This window comes from Talpa europaea (genome assembly GCF_964194135.1).
Source record: "Talpa europaea genome assembly, chromosome: 8".
Classification (NCBI taxonomy): Eukaryota; Metazoa; Chordata; class Mammalia; order Eulipotyphla; family Talpidae; genus Talpa; species Talpa europaea.
In genome coordinates, this window is record NC_140075.1 from 51,485,664 (window position 1) to 51,505,420 (window position 19,757).

The 19,757-nt window shown below is 52.6% G+C and overlaps 1 protein-coding gene across 1 annotated transcript in view; it reads right to left on the minus strand.

Annotated features, from left to right (window-relative positions):
- Positions 1–1,737: 1,737 nt before the first annotated feature.
- The window catches only part of IGDCC3 (immunoglobulin superfamily DCC subclass member 3), a gene marked incomplete at both ends in the record, with an annotated part of 44,673 nt that continues 26,653 nt past the window's right edge, over positions 1,738–19,757 (minus strand). Inside the window, 12 exons of the mRNA XM_084241001.1 lie at positions 1,738–1,950; positions 2,219–2,429; positions 2,585–2,723; positions 3,168–3,272; positions 3,418–3,609; positions 3,878–4,042; positions 4,243–4,490; positions 4,803–4,980; positions 6,125–6,283; positions 7,542–7,679; positions 8,107–8,237; positions 8,571–8,715. Of these exons, the coding sequence (XP_084097127.1) occupies positions 1,738–1,950; positions 2,219–2,429; positions 2,585–2,723; positions 3,168–3,272; positions 3,418–3,609; positions 3,878–4,042; positions 4,243–4,490; positions 4,803–4,980; positions 6,125–6,283; positions 7,542–7,679; positions 8,107–8,237; positions 8,571–8,715 (2,024 nt within the window). The remainder of the gene's footprint in view (positions 1,951–2,218; positions 2,430–2,584; positions 2,724–3,167; positions 3,273–3,417; positions 3,610–3,877; positions 4,043–4,242; positions 4,491–4,802; positions 4,981–6,124; positions 6,284–7,541; positions 7,680–8,106; positions 8,238–8,570; positions 8,716–19,757) is intronic.

Genomic DNA, 19,757 nt, shown 5'->3' on the forward strand with positions numbered 1-19,757 from the left:
CAACAAGACTTTTATTCAGTCAAAATGAGTAGAGTGTGACAAAAGCCAGGCCATGTCAGGCCAGGGGGCCCCCACCCCACCTCCCCCAGACCCACCTTCTCAGCGGAGAGGGGGTTCCAGGATGAAGAGGGTGCAGAGAAGCTGCTGCAAGGACAGAGGGGGCACGGCCTAGGAGCTTTGAGGAGCCCTTGGCGTGGGCCCATCATTTGAGAGAAGGGCAGGCCGCCCTCCCCCGGGTCCACATGGACACGACTTTCTAGGAAAACACCACACATTCTACTTTTCAACTAATTAACTAAATTTTGAGGCGGGGAGTCCCTAGAGGGTTGGGGGTCAGGGAATTTATGTTCTAATCTCATACTTAAGGAATACACTTTTTTTCCTTTAAAAAAAAGTTTTCTTTCTGCTATTTAAAAAAATGTTTCTGAGTATAACCAAAAATAGGTATTTGTTTCCTTGGTTTTTTTTTTCCTCTTAACTAAGTATTTCAAAGGACAACACAACAGAAAAGAGAAACAAGAAATCACAAGAACATAAACCCCTAAACAAACCTTGTATAAATATAGCTTCCGATCATATCTACGACAGTGCCCAATTCACTGTCCAGGAGAGGGGTCAGGCTGGGGGGGGTCCCATGGCACAGAGGGTGGGGGGACCTCTGCTGGACCGCCTCCCCACCCATCCCCCCCCCCCCCACACACACACACAACATCACACACACAGTACATTCTGGGACCAGCCTGCTCCAGGGGCTCTGTGTCTGGGCGGGACCCGAGGCAGGCTTCAGGGGGAACATCCCACTCTCCCAAGCCCAGGTGGAGAGAGGGGGGTTGGGATCCCAGCCAGCACGAGTTGCCTGAGAGGGTCCAAGTGAGATCGGAGAGACTGGACGAACACCGGCAGCATGCTAGGGGGTGGCTGGTTTGGAGCAACCAATTATACTCCAGGGAACAGTTTCCTCTCATTTTTGGCTTTTTGTCATTTTCTTTGACCAATTCCATCTTTATTTCTGTAGGCCCCAAGAGGCCCACCCTTGGTGACTTAGCCTCTGGCCTCCTCTCTGGAGACTGACGGGAAGGCTGTGGGCAGCAGGCAGAGGAGCCAGGAGGGAGGTCCAGTGACACAACACAGGCCCAAAGAGCCAGTGAGCCTTGAGGTAGACATTTCCTTTCACACCTGGAAATGGGGAAGTGCTTTTTTTTTTTCCTTTTTTTTTTTTTTTTAACTTCTGGACAACAATGTGGGGAGGAGGAGGAGGTGCCCACAAAGGGACTTGAGGTAGGAGTGCATCAGGGCTCTGTGGGGTAGGGGCTGAGACTACGGCCCACTCCCCCAAAGACATTCATTCCGGCTGAGGTAGGTGCTGAGCGCCAAAACAGCAAAATCCATCCTGAGAAAACAAGGTTGGTGCAGGGTGACAGTGTCAGGGGCCCAGTCATAACAGGGGCATATTTTTGGAATCTAATTCACCTTCCTCTCTCTCTTTTTTTGGAGGGGGGGGGAGTATTTTAAGTTTTGCTTGTTTTTAAAGAAGGGGCTCTTGTAGGCCTCCCCCCCCCCCCGAGGTCCTTAAGGGGGTTGATTCCCTGACAAGGTGTCTTTAGATCTTGACAACCTGAGGGGTTGTTGGGAAGGAAATACTGGGAAGGCCCCATCTGAAACTCACATAACAGGGGAAATCCTGCCTTTGACCTGAGAATGGGGTACTGCCCCCCTCCAATGCCAGCCAGACACTGGCTACTGTCCCGAGTCATCTGGCTGGGCAGCTGGTGCAGCGGAGAGCTGGGGGGCCTGTCCTTCAACGAGGAGGCTGGGACCTATATCCTGGGGTGGCAGGGCAGCCGCGGGGCCTGCACAGGGGACCCTGACCTCCGAGGTCATCTCCTCCAGAAGGTCGATCCCCTGGACTGGCAGCATCGAGAGCTGGGTCTCCTCACACTGGACAGGGTCCTGCGGAGGAAAGGGTGGATAACACAGGTGTCAGCATGAGGGCCAGAGGTCCTCGGGCTCCAGCCGGATGGGCAGGCTCTGGGTCCGACCCACTTGGGGTTCAGGGTCTCCAGGTCTCTGACAGCTTCAGGGGCACAGAAAGAAGCACGCCAGCTACGTTTGCCTAGAGAAGGTCTAGTGTTTGGCCAACGACCAAGGTCTGGACTGAGGCGAAGGGAGGGCAGGATTGGGTGGTGACTAGAGCCTGAACAAAGAGGTGTGCACTCACCATGGATCTGGCGTGAGATCTGGGTTCTGGCTGCTCTGCTGTCCCAGCAGTGGGAAACAACTGCTCCAGCTCCTTCATGTCCACGTGTTTCTCATCTCGGCCCCGTTCTCCCCGCCCCACCCCATTCAGTGCCAGAAAGCCAGGGTCCCTCTGGCTCCGGGGGCCCTGAGGAGGGGAGAGCTGGTTTTCTACATCCTTACACAAGAGGACCCTGGAGGATGAGCCATGATTTGAAGGGAGATATGGGAGGGAGTGAGAACAAAAGGAAAGATACAGTGAGCCCCAAATTCCTTTCCCTGCCACCTCTCCTTCTCCAGGCCTTCCCAACCATGCCAGCCAGCCCCCTCTTCCTGGCCCAGAACTCACCTGCCCCTTTGGCCAAACAGGAGGAAGAGGACACAGAAGATGATGCAGGTGACCCCAATGTGGATGCCAATGACAATGCCTGTGGTGGATGTCTGGTTGGTGGCTTCTTCCTTCCGGCAGTCACATGGTGGGCTCAGGGCTGGGAGTGGGGGAGAGGAGCAAGTGGGGGGCTGTAGCCTTCCCGGCCTGAAGCAACCCCAGACACCCATTCTCTGGGAGCACCTTCTCTCTCAGGTGCTCCCACCCCAAGTGCACATAACCTTTGCTTCTGCCTACAGAACCCCTCCACCAACTTTCTGGTTCTTTTTGCCTGTTATCAAACACTAACTTTTTGCCAGATCCTGGGAATAACACTTTACATGGACCATTTCATTCTTGCCAAGAACTGTAAAATAGCTAGTATCCCTGCTAGGACCTTGCACAGCAACAATTCAAACTGGTGTCTATACCTATGTTCTGAAGGGTTCTTTGCAATGTGCCACACCCCTATCTTCTCTGAGTGCCTGTTCCCCTCTACTCTCAGCTCTTGGCCTCCCTTCCAGGGTGTCAGTTGTTAGCCCCACACTACACACCCAATCCATACCTGTCCTCTCAGATGCCCCCCTCAAAGACACAAAGCGGACCGTGGCATTGCCGTCCCCATGCTGGTTGTAGGCGAGCAGCTTCACCTCGTACACTGCAGTGGGGTCTGGAGGAAAGGCAGGGTTGCTGAATGACTGTTCCACCCATTCCTTTCTGGCAGGAAAATAGAGGTGGTTCCTGCACGCCACCTCCTGGCCCCATGCACCACACCCCTGCCCAGCCTCTGAAGCCCAGCGCCGTGTCCACCTCACCGAGGTGGCTGAGGTTGTAGGAAGAGACAGTTCCAGGCAGCAGAATGGGGCCAGTGAAGGAAGCTTTGCTTGCTGGGCGGTAGAACAGCTTGAAGCCACCCTCATGCTGGGCCAGCCGGGGCCAGGGCTCCCACAGCAGCTGCAGGGAGGAGCTGCCCAGGACCCTCACTGACAGTGGGGGTGGGGCAGGGGCTGCGGGCAGACAGAGGAGGCCAAGATGTGAGGTGTCTGTTGACTCTCTACCTTCCCACCTTCTTCCTGTGACCCAGAACACCCAAGCCTGACAGTTCTTTGGCCTCTGATCCAGAACCTCAGCTGGCTCAAACCATAACTTTACATGAATTAGCAAAGGACACCCCTTCCTCTAGACCCAGCCACCTCTTAGCCTCAGGCCAGGCCCTCTGTGCCATGCTTAACCAGAACAAGCTCTAATACCCTGTACTCTCCATCCAGGCCTCACCTTCTCCTAGGGTGCTGGCAATTGTAGGGGTAGAGGCTGAGCTGGCCCCTCTTGGAGTGTAGGCCTTGATGTAGAAGCTGTAGACAGTGGAGGGTTCAAGGTCGCTCACCAGGTGCTGAAAGGTGCTCTTGCTAACTGCTTCCTGATACTCCAGCTCCAGAGGGTCTGGAGAGGTAGCGGGTTGGTCAGGAAGAGTAAGGGGCATGAGGAGCCCTACCAGCACTGGTGAAATGAGGGCAGCCCGGGTGCAGGGGAGGGAGAAGGAATGGAAGGTGGAGACAGACATACAGGATTGAAAGGGAGGAGAAGCAGCAAACAAGAGGGAGGGGCTGTAGAGACAGCCTGGCCCTCCCGGCCCCACCCACCGGCAGCCTTCCTAATGTGCAGGACATAGCCGATGATCTCCTTGGTGTTGACCAGGGGCTCGTTCCAGGACACGCGGACCTCAGTGGATGACACAGAGACTGCCTGTACATTCAGGGGGGGTCCAGGCAACCCCTCGGCCCACAGCACCGTCAGCCTGGCACTGGCCTGTGAGGAGCCGGCACTGTTCTCGGCCACACATTGGTAGATGGCCTCGTCTTCAGGGCCAATTCCAGAAATGGTCAGGGTGCTACAGAGGGAGGGAGAGCCTCAGATTCTCTTCTCCTCTCCCAGGGTAGCCCTAGAGGTTGGCCAAATCACCCCATTTGAGAGCTGGAGAAACTTAACCCCCTCCAGAAGCCAAGAGATTTATTTGAGGTTTCTCAGCAAGTTAGCGGCAGGCCTGGGATGCAAACCCAAGTGTCCAGACTCCCAATTTGGTGTTCCTCCCTGCTAGGAGGCACACTGCCTGCTCAAGCCATCTGTCCCCAGCCCCCCTTCCTGCCTCTTTTCCCGGTCTCACCCCAGTATACCACACACACACAGACATACACACTCACACTCATGCACGTGCCTGTTGTTATTCTTGAGTCTTACGTGGCCTCCTGGCCCCAGCACCTGGCCGTTCTTCAACCACGTGACGTGAGGGGGCGGCTCACCCTGGGCTTGGCAGGTGAACATGGCTGTGGTCCCAGCTGGCCTGGAGATGGACTGGGGGTGCTGGACAAACTCTGCTGGGGCTGGGGGTGAGGTGGGCACAGAGAAGCAGGGAGAGTCGTGAGGGTCAAGTGAAGAGGGAGGACACAGCTGCCAGGAAAGGGGAATCATAAGGTCTGCAGGCGACTGGGTGGGTTCATCCACTCTTGGGAGATTCCTTGGGGGGGGGCGGCCCACCCTTTACACTAGCAGGGTCCCCAGGGAGTGGCAGGTCCCACTCCCTCTGCCCCAGAGAGGCAGACCCAAGAGAGGACTCCATTTTAATGACTGTTTAAAAGACTGACATTTGTATCCGAAAGCAATCAAGCTGAGCTCCCTGTTCAGGAAATTGTTAAATAAATAAATGTGCTAATAGATTTGGCTGCACCTCCAAGGAGGTAATGACGGGGAGATGGATGAGCCCTCAGTACAGGCCCCCTCCACCCCTACATTCAATTCCACTCTCCTCCAATCCCCAGCTTCAAGTCTCCATTAAGACCCGAGAAATGAAATGCTCCATCACTTTCATTTGGACAGATGAACGGCACATGGAATGCTAAACAAACGGGCATTTAAGTTGCTAGTTCCCCCCTCCCACCCTGGCCCAGCGCTCCAGGAGGGAACAAGCACAGGAGGCCCTTGCAAATGGCAAGGCAGGTAAGGTTTATGGGGACAGTTGAGCCCCCAGAGCAGGGGGATGGACAGAACTGCCTCACACACGCGGGAGTGGAGGCGGGCGCTGGGGTGTGAGAGTGTGAAAATGACACACGCTGAGCGCTGGCAGGCAGGTGTGAGCGTGGAAGTGCCACACGTGTGAATGCAAACAGCTCATGGGGGGAGGGACATGTGTCAGAGATGCAGGCTGGGGAGACCAGCTGAGACAAAAAAGTGGAAATGACTGGGGTGGATGGAGGGTATGGGGGTGGATAGCATGGATGCTGGCACCTGGAGGGGCACACAGGACTAAAAGAATGTTCTCCCACTGTCAGCATATACATGGGCGGAGAAGAAGACAGTTGTCCCTGGGTGGCGGGGGAGGGGCAGGGGACAGGGTTAGGGTGAAAATAGGAACTGGGTAAGAGGACGGCCCCCAGGGTGGGCCATGGATGTTATGGGGTAAGGAATGAGACAGGGGGAGGAGGCCCTGCAAAAGCCCCTTCCCTCCCTCTGCAAGGGGAAGGTCTGTACCCTGCACCACCAGGCGGCCCTGCGCTGTTCTCCGAACCCGGGTGCCAGGTCTGTTGGCGGCACAGACATAGACTCCGGAATGCTGGACAGTCACGTCTGAGATGATAAGGTTCCCGGTGCCCAGCACCTGGATGCCTTCCACTCCGATGGGACGGCCATCTGAGGAGGGCAAGAATGGAGTTCAGGGAGGTGGGCATAGAGGAACATCCCGGATGTATCACTGATCTCCCAGACAGCCCCAATCATTGACTCTACAACCAGCAGCAGCAGAGACGAGGGTCCTGGCCCTAGCATTATTGTGGACTCACTGGGGTCCTCTAATCCCTTTCTCTCAGTTTCCCAGTCAGGAAAGTGAGGGGTTTAGTTAGGTGGACATTTCCCAAACTAGTTTGTCTCTCGTGAAAACAGTCCATGGTTAAAGATCCTTTCCACTCCCTCCATCCGTTCCAGCATCCATTAGTTTGGAGAAGTCCCATAGCAACAGGACCAGGCGAGCTGTTTCCCAAACTTGTTAGACCCCCATGTCTTTCCTCCCCCTCTGCAGATCAGGCTTCGGGAAAAGCTGGGCCAGATGGTCCTTGCAGTGCCTATGGGCTTCTCCTCATGCTGAGGCCACTCTTCCCAGCCTCTCCCAGGGACAGGCCTCCCCGCCACCCCCGGTCCAGGATCAGATTAGCACAGTCAGAATGCAAGGAGACAGCTCTCCATTCAGTCCCTGAAGTGGTGAAATCTACTCCATTATCCCGCCTGCTGCCCCCTCCTTCCCCATCACTCAGCTGCTACAATGTGGTGCAGTCTCCCTGTGAATGTGGACCCCACCCCATCGCCTCCAGACTCTCCTTCCCCCGGTGACCTTTCCACCCAGACAATGTGGGCCCATCTGCACCCTTTCATTTCTCTCCTTCAGCTGCCTAGGGATTTAGGCTGGGGATTTAGGGGGCCAGGCTAGAGACTCGGGGGCAGGGGTGGGTGGAGAGTGAGGATTTGACACCGGCTGAGATTTGGAGGGGTTTGGGATTGCAGAGCCCGGGAGTATGTCCAGGGTATAGAGGGCAGGGATGCACAGGAAGGGAAAGAGACCGGGGCACAGAGAGCTACAGAGAGAGGGGTTCTGGGGGCCCACGCTCCGGATGAGGGCAGTGTGGAGGAGGGGATCTCTGCAGGACTGCCAGGCTAGCAGAGGTATCCCAGGGAGCTAAGCCATCCACACAGGGGGAGGGAGAATGCCATGGAGAGGTGGACCTCCCTGGTCTTGCCAAGAAGAGGGAAACAGCCCCCCCTTCCCCAGGCCTCCAAGAGAACGAACCCCCATGGAGAACAAACAGGATTCAAAGTCCCCACAGAGCTGGGTGAGAGCAGGCCCTCTCAGGGGGTGGGACAGGGCTGGGAGAAGCAGGGGCTGAAGGAGGAGGCTCACCCAGGCGGCTCCAGGACACAATGGGGCGCGGGTTGCCCGTGGCGACACACTCCAGGACCGCGGTCTGGTGCACCGTCAGGGTGAGGTTCTCAGGCCCCACGAGGATCATGGGCTCCTTGTAGGCCCCAGAGCCTGAGCCTGGGAGGAAGAAACCCCATTTCTTCTCCTGAGGACCCTCCTACCACCTCATCCTGCCCTCAACCCAGGACATGGTGGCAACAAGCTCCAGCCCAGACAACAGGTCCTGTGGGCTGAGAGGAGATGTGGGGGAGACAGGCCTGTCCTTGCATCCATCCCTCTTCTCCCAGCCCCACAGAGCCTCTGGCAATGGGACAGTTCTGGAACAGACAGAGCATGGCTTTCCCAGGTGGAACAGCAGCAGGGAGCGAGCCTCACATTCCCCTGAGCCCTCACCACAAGGAGCACAGCACTGTGTGTTTAGACTGCTCTGTACACACTTGGCTGATGAGTCTCCAGGAGTCAGTTAAAAGGGGATTGCTTTGAGGGTGGGGAGAAGGCAGGAGGCGGCCTGGAGGTGGAATCAGGCCGAGCAAAAGACCCTCACCTGACACAGTGAGCCTGGCCCCGTGGCTGACCCGGACACTGGCAATGTTCGAGGCCACACAGTGGAAGACACCGCTGTCCTCAGCCCGAAGTCCTGTGATCTGCAGGACCCCCTTGGGCAGCAATGTGTACCTGCGGAGGGGAGAGTTCAGCACTGGCACCACGGGCCACAGGGTCACTCAGAATCACAGACGGGCCCTGGGATCTTTCCCACTGTCACCGTCATCATCACAGACACACTGGGACCCTTGCAGGTAGACACCGTCATTCCAGCCTTGGCAAAGAACACACACCTTCGACGGCTGGGACTGGATCCCATGAGCCCCAGGAACCCCCAGTCTCAAGCCAGCTGCAGAAACGCCACTGTCTCAGGGGCCCATGGCTCCATGTCCAGGGCTTCGGGCGGGCGGTCCTTCTCCTAAGTCCAGACACCAGCAGCCTCTGTCTTCTCCACACGTGGCTCACCTCTCATTGGCCGTGTCAACGGGGACTCTGTTCTTCTCCCACGTGATCAGGGGTTTGGGAAGCCCATGGATTTGGCACTGGAAGCGGGCCACACCTCCCTCCTCGCCCACGGTGGCCTGGGGGTGCACGTGGAAGTCCGACATGGCTAGAAAAAGAAAGGGAGATGTATAGGAGAGGCACAGGCTGAGGTGTGGAGGGAAGGGACCGGTGGTGGGTCACAGGGCCTCGACCTGACTACTGGGCCCACCTAGTGTGGAGCAGGGAGCTTTTCTGGCGCTGGCAGATGCAGGGCAGCAGTCTGGGGATACACCCATGCCTCCCATGCCTCTTATCCATGGGAACCATCTCCCCCTTACTGGTAGGTGGTAGGCTGGGTGGGGACACTAAGAAATCTGGAGACATTCTAGGCTGACAAGCCTCTAAGAAGGAAATCTTGGGCAGTTAGGGGTTTCCTTGGGAGGCAGTGCTCCCCCAAAGCTGACCTACAAAGGCCAGTCAAAGAAAGCCTGACTCCCACTTATTCAGCTGCTTTTGGATTTCTTTTTATAAGCTCCCCCGAAAGTACACAAGGCCTGAGTATGGGTCTCTTTTACAGAAGAGGCTCCTGAGGCCCAGAGAAGGAACATGATTAGTCCAGAATTAGAACCTGGTTACTGACGCCCAGTGACTTATCCTTGCCCACCCTCATCACTCCCAACCCCAGGTATTCTGCAGCTTCTCAATGGACCCCCAAAAGCAAGCGTGATGTATCCATCCAAGGTGACAAGCCTCTCAGAAGACTGTCAGGCCCACCAATCTACATTTCAATGTGTCATAAATATTCAGGGATCCCCTCTCTACCTTTTGGGGATCTGAACTAGCCCCTTGAACTCTGGTCTGCAGAGGCAAGAACAGAGGGGCACCCCCAGATCATTTTAGTCCTGATTATGTTCCTACCCACCCGCATGCCCCTGTAAGGCCTGGGAAAGGGGCCCCTCCTACTAGAGTTCCCAGTTTCAGCACCAGGGCTGCAGATTTCATTAAAATCCACTTTGCTTCAAGTGTGGGAAGGCGGCTCACCATCTGTCCAGGCAGCAGCCCCTCCCCTCCGCACTCCGTCAACCGGGACAGTGTCCCCTCCCAGAAGGGGCTCTCCCCCCACAGCAGCAGGGACGCTGGAGCCAGTCCCAGCTCCTGCTCTTGGCTCCCCTGAGTGGGTGGGCACACCTGTCTCAGGCCCACTCAACCCTCCGGCCTGTTCTGGACTCCAGGGCAGCCCCAAAGCCCAAGTCTTTGTGCCCTTCCTCCCGGAGTCTCTAGGGGCAGACTCTTTTGTGGCACGTTCTCCATCTCATTTGCATGTGGTTCATTAAATATAAACATGCATAAAAATCCCCCGGCCTGCCTCCTCCTCCTCTCTCAAGGTCTCCTGGGAGTGCTGCTGATGGGTGTGTGCTCCGACTTGCACAAGTGTGTGTGCCAGGAGGTGGTGGCTGTCTCTATGATGTGGCCTGAGTGTCCACGGCAGGCTGTGAATAGGGCTGGTGATTCTGGTGCTGAGGAGGTAATCAATCATGCACACCCACTTAGGTACTGCCCTTATAAGCGGTACGTTGGGGCAGAAGGTGGGGGCAAGTGCTGCAGCTGGTGTCCCCATCAGGCTGGGTGAGAGGATCTCCAGGGAGCACCCTGAGGTCAGCCTGCTTGGTCTCAGGCCAAAGACTGTTTGTCCAAGGGCCTGCAGGTCAGCCCAGGGGCTTGAGGGAGGGTGACAAGTTGCTATTGGGGCCTCTTTTCTGCCTCCAGGACTCAACCTCCAGGAGGGCAAGATAGACTGCATATCTAGGGGGGTGGAGAGGGTACCCAGGCTCCTAGGTTGGCTGTCAGTGCCCCCTGAGGCTCTGCCCATTCAGGAGCTGGGAGCTGCCAGCCCCCACCTCACTCCAGCTGGAAAGGAGCTCGCAGCATGCCCCTCCCTAGCCCCCAGGGACCCGGGGCGGGGACTAATGGCTCCACTGACTACAGATGCCTCCTCATTAAGGAACCGAATCCTTTTGTGTTTCTAGCCCCCATTCTGGGATCCCTGGAGGTACTCAGAGCTAGTAGCTGGCCTGAGGAAAGAGACCAGGGAAAGGGCGGCTTCTTATCTGCGTGCTGGCGATGTAGAAAAGTCTGCCTCACCATCAGGCCTCCTCATTCCCCTGTCAAAACTAAGCACTGACAAAACTGGGCCGAGCATGCTGCTGGAGATGAGGGCTAGAGCAGAAAGGGGTCCCGGGTAAGGAGCCGGGGTGGGGGGGGATACTGTTCAGGCAGCATAAAACAGGGGCTCCTAAGGTCCCCTGGGGCACTTGACTGCAGCTGCACCCCCTCCCACCCAGGGCTCCACATTTCACCTCCATTGAGTAATGCCTCCTGCACCTCTGTATCAAACACTTCACTGGCAGGGTAATGGCCTTTAAAGGTGCATCTAAAGCCGCCAACACCTTCATTTTATGAAAGGAAAACTGAGTTGGTGACTCTACTGGCACTGAAACAGAAGTCCCATGCCTCTGCCCTCTGTCAGGATGTCCCATAGCTCTCCAGCAAGTTTTTCACTCTCCACGGGCAGATAATCCTGGAGTAGACTACAAGTTGGACAGGCCTCTTCTCACTGGTTGGGAGTTGGCACCATGTTGCAGGTCCACAGAAGGTGTCCCGTGGTCCTCTTTAGGAAGGTGTGGACCTCCCTTCCTCACACTCCTACCCAATCTTTAAGGTCAGCGCTGCATATTCTCAGGTGCCACAGGGGTGACCCTACCAGGAGTGGCTCAGTGCCAGTCCTTTCACTTGCAAATGAAGGAGCAAACAGGTGCTCAGCAGGGCCCTCACTGCTGTGACCCCTGCAGTCTTCACAAACAAGGCCTTGTCCAGACTCACAGTCTTTGAGTGAGCATACGCAGCTGGCGTCTCTTGGACTCTTCCACTCACTCCTAGTTCACAGGCAATAATATTTTTTCTTTTTTCTTTTTTTAAGATTTATTTATTTATGCATACAAGAGCTGGGGTACAGGCCAGAGGTGTGGGGGTGGTAAGAGGATTCACCAGAGACAGAGTGGGGAACAGAACAGGCAGACTGACTGAAATACACTGCTGAGGGGAGCAGTGGGCGAGACAAGAGAGATCTGCTGTGCCATGTGAGCTGCTCCCTGGCTGGCCGGGAATCGAACTCATGCTGCAGTGGCTGCGGATTGCTTCATAGGTTGTGTCTTGCACCCTTGCACCACCAGGGAGGCCTAATAATATTTTTTCTTTACGAAGTCAGGGGAGAAAGTTTCTTGGGGCCGGTTAGGTCTCTCCCAATCTCTCAGGGTAGGGTATGTTTGGCTTACTTTTGTCCTGGCTTGCACTAGCAAGACACAGAGTCCCTCATCATGTCTCTCTGGGAAGCGGGTTCCTGAGTAAGCATGGATGTGTGGGATGGAGGGCTGGATTTCTAAATGTCCTGAGCCCTATACAAGTATGCCAGATGATGTGGATAATGGGAAATGATATATATACCATTACAGTTTGTGGCAGTGCTGGAGGAATTGTATCAATGACCAGTGGACTTGAAGGTGGTTCTCTGGTTTGGGGCTATTGATGCTTCATATCCTGCTGACACCTGTGGTCTTGTAAGGACAGTTTTAGGAACCTCACTTCAAACTTTGTGATGGGAGAGGGTAATGGGCAATGGTTGAGCAATGGCCTTCTGGTGTGCCAGCTGGAGAGAGACAGGGAGGACAAAGACTTGCATGGCAGCAGTTGTGGAGGAGGGAGGGAGAAGCACCTTTATCCCCAAGCAATCTGTGAAGGAATCTCCCAGTCACTCCTTGCACCTTGGGGACAGCCTGGCCTTGTGGAAAGACAGAGACAGAGAGAGCCCAGCAATCGTCAGGATGGAAGGCAGCAGAAACAGGCAGGAAACAGTCCCAGACACTCCTATAAATCACCCAAGGGGAGGGGTCTCCTGAGAGCAGATCTAGAAGGGAGGAGAGGGGGGCTTTCCTCCTGGTCCAGGACCTCTGGTGAGGTCAGGCCTGGATCTGATTAGGCAGGCTCCAGGGGAACGCTGGGGGGCAGTGAAGGGTCGCAGCAAAGTGCTGGGAAGGAAGCTGGTAGCATCCCCCAAGCCCTGCCTCCCCCTCACCCTTAGGCTAAAACCAGACTCCTGTCCTGTGTGTGATGACAAAGATCAGTAGGCATGTTGGGATTTCAAAACATAGCCTTTGCAGAAGCCAGAGGCACAGTTTCCTCCTGCTCCCCGCCCCCCCAGCCATTCAAAAGGAACAACCATGAACTACAGACACTTCCCAAGGCATCCAAAGCCAGTCCCTTTCTTCTATCCATCCCAACCAAGGACAGGGACACCCTGGACGCCTAGGCCTTCCATAGGCAGCTGGGGCAACACTAATGTTTTTTGTCTTCACCAGGACATGCCTAAATTCCATGTGCTTCTACCTACTGCCCCCAACTTTCCCCTTGAGAGTCTTATTTTGTAATATAGTATTCAACTATATTAGAGCACTTGCAGTGTGACTAGACAAATTGAAATAGGCTATAAGTGTAATATTTGCACTGAGTGTCAAAGACCTCATATAGAGCAGAAAGATAATAAATATTCAAGAAATGCAAAGCAAAACCACGAAGTATTACCTCACACTCTTTAGGATGGTACTATCAAAAAACTAAAACCCGGGCCTCCCCTGGTGGCGCAGTGGTTGAGTGCTGGGTTGCAAGGCTGCCCGCAGCCTCTGCAGTGCCAGTTCAATTCCCAGCCACCGGCGAGGGTCCCACCAAAAAAAAAAAAACAAAAAACAAAAAACTAAAACCCAAAGCAACAGAAGATACCAAGCACTGGCAAGCACATGGAGAAATGAAAACCCTATATACTGTTAGTGGGAATGTGAAATGGTACAGCCACTATAAAAAACAGTAGGGTCCTCAAAAAATTAAAAATAAAGTTGGGTCTCCCTGGTGGTGCAGGGGTTAAAGTCTCAGCACTATGAAGTGGTCTCCAGCCACCACAGCATGAGTTCAATCCCCAGCCAGGGAGCTAACCCACACATGGCACAGCAGACCTCTGTCTCACCTGTTGCTCCCCTTAGCAATGTGTTTTGGCAAATCCATCTGTTCTGCTTCCCACTCTGGCTCTGGTGTATCCTCTCACCGTCCCCTCACCTCTGGCCTACACCCCAGTTCTTCTATGCATGAATAAATATTTTTTGAAAAACTAGTATTATTAAAAATAAAAATAAAGTTATCAAGCAATCCAGCTATTCCACTTCTGGGTATATACCTGCAAAGAATTGAAAGCAGGATCTTGAAGAGATATTTGCACACCCAGGTTCACGCTGCCTTATTCCTGATAGGGAACAGGTGGAAACAACCCAAGTCCATCAACGGATATATTAAAAAATGTGGCATAAGATTTAATGAAATATTATTCAGTCTTAAAAAGGACATTCTGAGACAACATGAATGAACTTTGGGCACATGTAAAGTGAAATAAGTCAGTCACAAAATGACAAAATTGTGTGATTTCACCTATAGGAGGTCTCCAGAGCAGTCCCAGTCACAGAGACAGAAGGTAGAAGGCTGGGTGTTGAGCTGGGAAGGAGGGAAAGGAGGACTTACTGGCATGTGTAACGGGAATAGTTTCACTTTTGCAAGATGAAGTTCTAGACAGGAGAGTGGAGGTGGTGGTCCAGTAATATGAAGGCACTGAATGCCGCTGAGCTGCACACGGGACGATGGGCAAGGCACACAGAAGAACAAGTTTGTGAAATAAGGGTTGGGTGGGGTGCCGCCATTTCTTCCGCCTTGGTGTCTGTGTTCTTCAAGGGCTCCTGACGGTGCTGTGCCCCATAGAGCACCCGAATTCACAAACTCTGGGGCCCATAGAAACCACTCTGAGGAGGGCCCAGGAGGAAATCGCCATTTCCAGCAGAAAATGTGGATGTTTCTAATTATGATGACTGTGCTTTGGATCTGAATTTGCTGCCCCCCCTTTTAAAAAAAGATTTATTTTATTTATTTATGCATACAAGACCTGGGGTGCAGGACAGAGGTGTCGGGGTGGTGAGAGGGTGGTGAGAGGATTCATCATAGACAAAGTGGGGAGCAGAACAAGCAGGCAGATCTACTGAAATACACTGCTGAGGGGAGCAGTGGGCGAGACAGGAGAGGTCTGCTACGCCATGTGGGTAGCTCCCTGGTGGCTGCGGATAGCTTCATAGTGCTGAGACTTAACCCCTTGTGCCACCAGAGTCCCCTCCTGCCCCTTTCTTTATAGTAAGACACCAACTACTTAAGGAATAAGGGCATTTTAGTTCAACCATAGAGCAAATATGAAGAGAAGCATTTGAAAAAGTCACTCTGAAATATTGGGCTCTTGAACTCAACATAGTAGATGTGTTTGTAAATAAACTTCTGGCATAAAAAATGACTAAGGTGGCAAATTTTGTTTTGTGTATTGTGCCACAATAAAAAATTGTAAAAGTTATTTAAAATTAATAATAATAATTAATAATTTTAAATATTGATTATAAATGGAAGTGGTAACATTTTGGATTGTAAAGACTTAGTCCAAAACATGCAAAAATCTTATTAAAATGTGTAAATAATGATGACATGTGGAATGATAATATTTTGGCTATATTAAGTAAAGTCAAATTTTTTTTAATTAATAAATTTTATTTTTATATTCCCCATACAATTGCAATCCCCCCAAAGTCAAATTTTTTATTAACATCAACTTCACCTGTTTCTTTTGGATTTTTTGTAAATGTGACTACTAGACAAATTTAAGTCACCTGTGTGGCTTCCACTGGCCAGTGCAGTGGAGAAGACACAAACAATTTTGTTCCTCATATAATAGCTCTTCAAATACTTGAGCTCTGGGTCATTCCCTGAGATACAACTTCTGAGGTAAAAATGCCTTTACTCCTGGGCCTCCCTAGTGGCGCAAGGGGTTAAGCACCGCACTATGAAGCAAGCCACAGCCTCTACAGCACAAGTTAGATCCCCTGCAGGCCAGGGAGCAACCCACATGGTGCAGCAGACCTCTCCTGTCTTGTCTGCTGCTCCCCTCAGCAGTGTATTTCAGCCAGTCTGCCTGTTCTGTTCCCTACTGTCTCTGGTGAATCCTCACACACACACCTCCCATCTCTGGCCTGTACCCCGGCTCTCGTATGCATAAGTAAATAAATCTTTTTTAAAAAAAGCCTTTAAGCACTTGTTATGTGAAATGGTATTCAGAAGCCTTGAGCCTGGAGACCCTTCTGGAGCCACACTATGGATGAGCAAGGCCACTTACAACGTGGCATCCACAAGTGGCCACAGACCCTGGGCATAGGGAACCCTCAGAGCTATGTAGCACCAGAGCACTCTGCACAGATTTCAGCCATCTGCTATAGTGAGTGTCCCCTGTGGTCATTTAAATTAAATAAAATTTTAAAATTCAGTCTCTCTGACTCACTAGCCACATTTCAAAGGTTTGGTGGCCACTGGCTACATTATGGGACAGCACCAATAGAATATTTTCTTGGTTAAGAAATTCTACTGAAAAAAAAAAAAAAAAGAAATTCTACTGAAAAAAAAAAAAGGAAATTCTACTGGACAGCACTGATCCAGATCCAGGCCAAAGCTCAGAGCCCAAGCTGTCTTCTCTCTTGCTGCTTCACCAGAGAGCCCACCCTTACCTCTCCAGCTTCACCAGTGAGCCTTGCCCCTGACCGCTCCCTCCCACTGGGCCACATGGGCTCAGAGACTGTTGGCAAGGCCCACACTTGATCACATCCTGGGGCTGTCACACTGCATGGCAAGACAGGCCTCACAGGACAAGATTTCTGTTCCTAGTGGGGAAATTTGTTACCAACTTTTGGAGGTAGTGCTGTAGTCAAGAGGTACAAACTCTGAAATCATAGAGAGCTGGGTTCAAACCTCCACACCACTACTCTTAGCTGCGTGACCTTGAGCAAGTTATTTCACCTCCCAGAAACTGTTTTGTCACTTAGAAAGTAGGGACCATAAAAGCTCATTTTGCCGCAGCTGCTGCCCTGAAGGAGTCAATGAGATATGTTTGCAAAGTGCTTAGCACTGTCCTTGACAAATAGTAAATCCTTGTTAGCTATTGTTGAGGGAAAATAGTAGAATCTTGAGTTATAAAAGGGAGCAAGGAGAGGTGATGGCAGCGTATGGTGGGGCTGGGGGGACAGGGGGTGGCGGTGGTTATCTTCCACAAGGGGACGGCTGTCTTCCCCAGAGAGGCTAAGAGCCTCAAGTCCTCTGAACAAGTGAGTAAAGAGAATTTGCAAGGCCGGAATGATGAACCGGTTAGTGGAGGTGGGGGTGGGGGGGAGAGAAGGAGGCAGCAGGTAGAAACCAGAGCTGGGTTTCTTCTCTCTTACTTCTGCTGGGGGCTTCACAGAGGCTCCAACAGGCGAGCTGTCAGTTGGAAGAGGCCATTGGGTAATTGAGGCCTTGATTTCTCTAGTAAAATGTTTATGAAGCCTATAAACCCGTGCCTTTATTGGCCAGGCTCATTCTGGGGGATGGATGTGACTCTCTGAGGTGTAGTTAAACACCTGCTGAATTCAGGCCTCCACCCAGACCCACCAGGCAGAGCCACTAGCGGGGCACAGCTGGGGCGGGGTGGCCCCTGAGGGGCAGGGGGCCAGCCAAGGTCCACCTCACACGCCTCTTTAACTCTTGAAAGCACTTGTAAATATACTATCTCTAAATGCGTATGAGAAAGAGGGACGTGACAGCAGAGAACCCCGTGTCTTGGACAGGCTAGTGACTTGCCCACAGTCCCCCATGGGGTATCGGTCTTGTCATCAGCATTTGCTCCCCAACCCTCCTCAACACTCTGTCCTCATGTCCCCATTATCTGGATCCCCACCTTGCCCTATTTTGGCTGTTAGGGAAGAATCCCCACATCGATAAACTATGGTCATTTGAAGTGGGGTATGAACTTAGAAGACCTGGGTTGACTTTTCCTGGGCCTCCAAATCAAATCTGAGTGTTGAATTAAGGTTCTGAATCCAAAGCACATGTTTTGAGGAGAGGGCTGTGTGGGGTTTGGATGTTGGAGGGGAGTGGGCAGACAGTGTCCAGCACATACAAACAGCCCCAGAAGACTGTAATGGCTCAGAGACTTCACTTGGCTTCGCTGGGGTGATTGATTCATCTGGGCCTTTGCCTGGTGACCCTGCTCTGAGAAGCCTAGGGATCTTTTGTCTGCTTCCTCTGCCTCCTCAGGCCTCTCATCCCCTGCTTTGGGCCCCCAGAACCCAGCCCCTCCCTCCACCCTCCTACTCCACCACCAGCTCACCACTCCCCTGGCCCCAATTCTAACACAAAAGGCAACTTTGTCTTTCAAGTCAGCAGCCATAAATCCATGTCTCACCCCTCCCTCCCCTCAGCCACCTCTGACAAATGGGGGCCTGAATGGGGAAGAGGTGGTGGACAGTGGGAGCGGACTCAGCAAGGGAAAGTCCCTGCATCCAGCTGTTGGCCTGCTGTAGGACTGGTGAGTATCGAACCTTTATGGCCTGATCTTTGATTCCAATGGACTATAAGGCCGAAGGCATGGCTGCAGGGGAGGTGATCTGGGGCTCTCTGTGGCCTGAGGGCTGGGCTTTTACAACCCAAGGAGAATAAAGCCTCTCAAAGCACTACTTTTAATTACACAGCCCCATAATTGGGAGTCTCCAGTTCTTCCAGATCAAATCATGAGCTCCTCCCCCTGCACCCCCAGCCTTCAGAGGGGGGTGTGAAGTATGCCTGGGGGGATGTGTGCTGTGGACACACACTGGCCTTCTGTGGCACACTGGACATTCCACTAGGTGGGTATGTCTACTGCTTCAGTGGCGGTCCCTTATACATTCAGAGAGGGGGAAAGATCAAGAAGCATCACCCATTCCATGTGAACATCCCACTACTAGGTTTTCAAAGGCAGTAAGGATTTCAAATAGTTTGCTTTGTTTTCATTCCACATATCAGGTAGTGAGTCAGAGAATGTGTCCTGGTGTCCTGGTTTGGGGGCTGGGAAACAATTCTGTATACACAGCAGACCCACAGAATCAGCTGTAAGCATTTACTGACTATCTGACGATGTGTCAGAGAGGATGTGCTGGCACTCTAGGGGCAAAATTCCCTCTATCCAAAAGGCTCTGTCATTACGTATTTCTATACAAGCTCCTAAGAAATGCCAGAAGGGTGAAAGCCCCAGGAACAGGCTCTTAGGTAGCATCACAGGTGTATGGCCCTAAAAGCAGACCTGCAGAAGCCCTCCATAGTCAAAAGTTAGTTATCACATCAGAATAATTCTGAGCAGTAGAGATTATTAGCCTTCCTGAGGCTCAGAGAGGTTAAGTAATTAGTCCAAGGTCACACAGCCAGTTAGTGATGTTAAAAATAGGCATTTGAATTTTAGAGTGGTCTAACTCCAAATCCAGAGCTCTTTCTCTGAATCACAGCTTAGGAATGGGGCTTGGGGTAGGGTGGAAGGGCATGGAGGAAGACCCACATACTTAAATAATGCTCAAACATGCTGATGTTATCCATGGACATACACAGAAAAAGAGATACACAACATCCTAGGCCCTTACAAGCATTGTACAAGCACAATGCAAGCATTGTGCCTACTCATATTCAGAGACACCCTTGACATAGCAGGTTTCGGTTTAATTGTACTCCTCCAGGGTTTGGGGCAGTTTCATAGAGCATGACTAATGCAGAAAGTACCATGATATGGAGGTGTTATCATGCCACTAGTGATTGCTGAGTCCACACATGTTTCCTAAATTCTATTAACAAAGGTGAAAAAACAACCAAGATGCTTGTCCCGGGACAGCTTTTCCCAGAGTACTTCCAACCCCGCAAACCTGGGGGGCAGGCCTTGCCAGGGTAGGACCCACAGGGCTACTCCTGTCCTGGCTGGGTCTTACAGAACAAAGGAGCGATGTGTTTTCCTGATTTTGGAGGGTAGGACAAAGCATTCTGAAATGCTAGTGCCTTCCATGAGGTCAGTAAAGGGACGTGGGAGGTGAAAGAGCTAATGGGAGGACTGAGTCAGTCCTTTTACTAACTTCTCTGGGCCTCTGTCTCTACCTCTGGAAGATGGGGGAGCTGATTTGGACCAGTTAAAAAGTCTCAGCCAGCTGCAGTCTTTGAGGCACATCT